We start from the raw sequence: 5593 nt of genomic DNA on the forward strand, positions 1-5593 counted from the left end.
AGAGTCTTCAACTGAAAGCTTCAACTGAAAGAGAAAAACATTCATGAATGTTCACTCATATTTTTCTAAGTCTATTTCTGACGCTCATACTGTAAGCGGACACTGAAATTGCAAAGTCAACCTGCAGTTCTTTTGTAGAAAACCACTGTATAGGTTCGGTCCCCCACATGGAAAGGAAATGTAATTTCCCGGGTTACGCTTTGCATCATGGAGAAATCATTTCTACCATGCTGGGCCATAACCTGAATCAATTTCCTTACTGCTTCTCTTTTTTTTTAGGTATAATTTATAGAGCATCCCGGGAGACAGGAAATGTCTCCTCTACCATCTCTTGAAGGACTTATTGTTTACTACACTCTCACTTGGGTTGTGACAAACTCTCAACAAATTCCTTAGTGTACACCCGGAGGCCATGCAACCAAAACATGTCAGAGTTTGTAAAAAAAATTCCATTGAACATGCCATACAAATAAAGGCATTTTAATTCATTATATGAAGAGTGCCTCGATCCTCCTTTCTTTTTGATGAACAATTTATCCCTTTTACCAAAGAGCCCCTTCTGTCTACCAAAATCTACTATTGTGTACCTTAGTACCTTCTGTCTACCAAAAACCTACTATTGTGTACCTTAGTACCTTCTGTCTACCAAAATCTACTATTGTGTACCTTAGTACCTTCTGTCTACCAAAATCTACTATTGTGTACCTTAGTACCTTCTGTCTACCAAAAACCTACTATTGTGCATCTTAGCAATGGCTCCCTTCCTCCTTTTTTTCTACAAATTCCTTACTGCTTCTGTTTTTTGTTTTTTTAATAACTTAAAGAGCTCTTCTACCACCTCTACAAATGTTTTTTCTCATGTTGAAAGACTTATTGTTTACTACGCTCTCACTTGGGTCGTGACAAACTCTCAACAAAACGGCTCTCCGCCAAACTACAATTTCATTGCTTCCGTATATCTGCCCAGTCAGTGCCTGCACTGTCACATTAAAGTGCACCTCTTTTAAAATTATGGTGAATAGTGGTCAGAGAATGGACTCATTAAACAATTATTTTCCATTTCACAAGTCAGTGGCTGAATCTGTAATGGGGACCCTACACCAGGGTGAGTGGCTATTTTCAACTTGTTATTTAGGTGCATTTGTCCCTGCAGTTGATCTGTTTTCATTAGATTGGCCTCAGTGATTTCCAGGTTCCATGACTGGAAAGTGTTGAGGATAACATACATATACATATCATCAAATGTTTTGTTGGATGAACAAATCTCCTGTGGTGACCAATGATTCCATTATCTCAAATGCAATTTGCAATGTGTTCCCCTGTTGTATTTTCCATCCAAATGAATCCAGCAGTGAAACTGAGTTTTGGCAGTATGCGTGTACGTGATCATGACCTGTTGATCAATCTGGTCAATCTGGAAATAATTCAATCTGCCCCCCACCAACAGAGCATGGTACTCTGGTAGTTCAGTGTAGCTGTCTTTTCACAATGAAGCTTTGATGTAGTCTAGCCTTGACTCTAGTAGATGGTGATTGGAAAATAAAATACCCATCTATAATGTATAGAGACAGTCTTCTTCCTCACTGAGAAAGGCTGCCCATTCTCAGTAATGACATTGAAATGAAACAATGGTCAAGATATATTCAAAAAAATCCTAAATTGTGTCATCTTGAAAGTCAAATTGCAATGTTATAATTGAATTAAACTGGTATGGTGGGGTAAGACATGAGCTGATACCGTATCTGTCTACTCCGGCTACGTCGAACGCCGGAGGGGAGGAGCCGGAGTAGACAGATACGGTATCAGCTCATGTCTTACCCCACCATACCAGTTTAATTCAATTATAACATTGCAATTTGACTTTCAAGATAATTAAATACTAACCACCGGTCCTGGCAACCATCATTACGCACACCTGGCTTTCATCATTACTCGCACCTGGCAACCATCATTACGCACACCTGGCTTTCATCATTACTCGCACCTGGCAACCATCATTATGCACACCTGGCTTTCATCATTACTCGCACCTGCGCTTCATCATTACTCGCACCTGGCTTTCATAATTACTCGCACCTGCGCTTCATCATTACTCGCACCTGGCTTTCATCATTACTCGCACCTGGCTTTCATCATTACTCGCACCTGGCTTTCATAATTACTCGCACCTGCGCTTCATCATTACTCGCACCTGGCTTTCATCATTACTCGCACCTGCACTTCATCATCAAGCACACCTGTTCTCCAATACCTCACCTTTATCTGGCACTCCAATAGGTTCCTTCCCCAGGCAGTTTTGTTTCTGTTTGTTCATGTCTAAAAGCTACTCCTACGTTATATCGTTCCATGTTCATTGTTATATTAAACTTACCACCTGCTTCTCGACTCCCAGCGTCGACATTACAGAATACAGTATCTAAGGAACACCTATTCCCCATTTCAATAGGATCCCGACTGAGAAGTATCATTATTTTAAGTTATAGCTTGGAGATGGACAAAATAGAGATGTGTTATCATTGCATTTTGCACTTTCTCTACTAAGACCAGAGAGAGAGCCATAATACACCAGATGTCAGTATTTTATGAGCATCTGTGTTAGCCACTCTATCATGAGCTTAGTGGCTGGAATCCTTAAAACCCCTACATGTGCACATTAAAGCAGTCAGAGAATTGGAGAGGAGGGATCTATCAAACATATATTGTACTTTCTTCCTCTCTGAATAAGGGAATGATGTGACTGCTCTGTGATTTAATGGAAGGAAACAGAAAACTGTACATCAATTAGACGCCCATCTAAAATGATTTGCCATGTTTTATATTCTATAGAAAATATGTTTACTGGTATGTTGCTCCCCTTCCATGAAAAATAAAACAAATTATGAAGAACTTTCAGCTATATTTCTATAAAGGCAGTTGCCACTCAATGCACTTCGTCATAAACAATGAAGGCTGCACTGTTCTCTTTCTCAATACTAGAACTCTACATTAAGGTCTTCCTCAGCATAATAAGACAAATGAATCAACAGACCAGGCTGAGGGTACCCCATTGGGAAATGTCTGGCTGTTGATACAGGATCCATCACAAGAGCAATAGCCACATGGACAAGCTTAAAAAGAGCCACTCTATCATACTTCACAGGGGGCTAATGAGAAGGGGGGATTTCAAGCTAAAAGCTCATTTACCAAAAACACCTCAGGGAATCTCATGAATTACAAATTTCCCAAGGCAGCTTAAATAGTGTTTCTCATCAAGAGTATATAACAATGGAGGTTTGGCAAAGAGGCTGATTAAAGTTTTGAACCCCAACTTTCCTTTAAAAGGAAAAACAATGAAAGTCACATCGAAACCAGTGAAAGAGTCCCTATATGGTGCCTTTAAAGAAGTAGCCTAGTTTTTTCTCTGCAAATTGCATTACAAATGGTTTACTATGCATTCCGAATGAAATCAACAGCCTGTGCCATATGCATTGAATCACAGGTGTGAGGTATGGTTTCATGCAGTATTCCAACATTCTAGAATGACTTAGTATAAGTGGCATTCTGGGAACAGGTATCATTTCTCAATAATAAAAAAACGACCATGACACGTGACTAATAACTAATTATCCATTCAGAAAGCAATCAGCATATCCACAGTCACACACTTCTCTCAAAGGAACCCAACCATAACATCCCAACTGAGACACCTGGAAGAAATGATTACAGTTGCTTGCCCACAGCTGCTAGCTACTCCAGGATACCTGCCAAGAATCCCTTCAAATAGCAATCTAGCGACCACATTTACTGATGTGTAGAGATGGGGAGTGCTACAGACTAATGTAACGATGAAAGGGAAAAGGTTTTCGTTTTGCCATCGCTGGAGCAACTGGCTGCCAAGGAAAGGGAACGGAAAAACTGAAATGGTTTCTCTCAACTTGAGATTGTCATTTACGAGAACTGAGAAGCGTGTCTAAAGTGTCCCGCATAAAGCCAGAGAGCTTTGGGACAGGAAGGGAGTGTAACTGGCTGAAAACCTACAACCATAATGATAGTGACTGGTCCAGTATGTTAGAGCTAATTATAGCTAGTACTTACTCAGGGCTATGGGTGACCCAGATAAATAGGTGTGGACCACAAAATTAAACAAAATGCCAACGGCAGAGCTGGAACCCTCCTATAGCTCCCACGTGCAGCAACCCCCATCAACTTTTAGGGTCCATCTGTCTGTCCTATTCATACATATTCAGCTTTTTATTATACTGTACTTTCATTGGCAAGGTTGGATGTTATAAGCCAATAATATTGGCTGAAAACAATCAGTGGAAACACTTCACTGGAATCAGTGGGAAAACTCAATTCAGACAAAATCGAACTCAGGAACAATGAATGTTGTTATTATAGGATTTGGAGATATAATACAACATAGTAGCCTAAAATAGTATTTCAGAGTATATATAGTTTAAATAACTTTACTTTAAGAATGCCAGACACTGAGATACTGAACATATTTAATACATTAAACGTGTATGAATGGTTGGAATATACCATATGAAAATGTTTTTGTTTACAACAAGATGCACAAGTATGACCATGTGCAATATATGAGCCATTTCAAATATATAAAAATAAACTTAATTGACCATTTGGCTAAATAATTGAAATAAGGTACATGTCTAAGCTTCGGCTGTTCCAGACAGATTGAGAGGCAGTTATGCAGGTTCTTTATCTATTTTAAACCATTTCACGATCTATTGATTCATGGAATGGGCGCATCAACTAAAAACCGACCTTCTTGGGTACCACTACCTTTGTCTCCTGTTGACTCGCGCTGGGCGCTGGTGACTGAGGGGTCTCGTGCTGCTCGCGCTCGTTCTCCTTGCCCAAACTCTCGTCTTGCATGATGTTAGCTGGTGGAATCATGTTCTTTCCTCTTGGACAAAAAAAACTTAAAGACCGGCTTCGGGTTGCGCTGAGGACTTTGTACACTCGTGTGCAGCTTTGAATATCTCAATTGGCTACATTTTTCAGTGTTTCTTCATTCTTCGTCGTGACTTCGTTTTCAACTGTCCTGAGATGAGAAGTCGGTCTTATAGCGGTTCTGAAAGATAGGCTACAGAATCGACTGCGGGGGAAAGAAAAGCATTTGGTGCGTAGAATACATACTTCCAAGCCAATTGCCTTATAAGTTCACCCACTATCGACTCTGTTCGGTACTTTCCATCACTCTCCTGCTGCGTAATGTTGCCAATATCCCATCCGTGTCCATGCGCGCGCTGCGTCTGGTCTTGAGCTGTTCGTGCCCTTGCTGTCAGTGATCAGCCGGATTCTGCTGTCAGCTTGTTTATAGGCGGATAGCTGAGCGCCTGCCTCATTGCTGTGTAGGGAGGGGTCTTTCTTGTCAATGTAGTTTGGTAAGCCAAGGCAGGCCTAGATAGCCTTTCATTTCTGTCATCATACATTTCAGAAAGAATACTACATGTATTTGGTTATTTTGGTTCAAATTGAATCAGGCAGCTGGCAGGCTATTATATTTACATAGGCTATATAATATACATGTTAATACATTTATAGGCACCTTGTCAATTAAAGGCACCATGTCAATAATCTATAGTCA

General features: G+C 40.3%; 1 protein-coding gene across 3 annotated transcripts in view; it reads right to left on the minus strand.

Annotated features, from left to right (window-relative positions):
- The window catches only part of stac (SH3 and cysteine rich domain), a 48992-nt gene extending 43698 nt beyond the window's left edge, over window positions 1–5294 (minus strand). Inside the window, exons 1-2 of one of the 3 annotated variants that reach the window (XM_031829170.1) lie at window positions 4768–5294; window positions 1–24 (exon numbers count right to left, since the gene is read on the minus strand). The exon at window positions 1–24 is cut by the window's left edge and continues 18 nt beyond it. Coding sequence is in view for 2 of the 3 variants with exons in the window: in XM_020488299.2 (XP_020343888.1) it covers window positions 4768–4899 (132 nt within the window). In the remaining variant the exon portion in view is untranslated. The remainder of the gene's footprint in view (window positions 25–4767) is intronic. The other 2 variants (XM_020488300.2, XM_020488299.2) reach the window with 2 other exon arrangements.
- Between the last annotated feature and the right edge of the window lie 299 nt (window positions 5295–5593).

The sequence above is a fragment of the Oncorhynchus kisutch genome, linkage group LG7, assembly GCF_002021735.2.
Source record: "Oncorhynchus kisutch isolate 150728-3 linkage group LG7, Okis_V2, whole genome shotgun sequence".
NCBI lineage: Eukaryota > Metazoa > Chordata > Actinopteri > Salmoniformes > Salmonidae > Oncorhynchus > Oncorhynchus kisutch.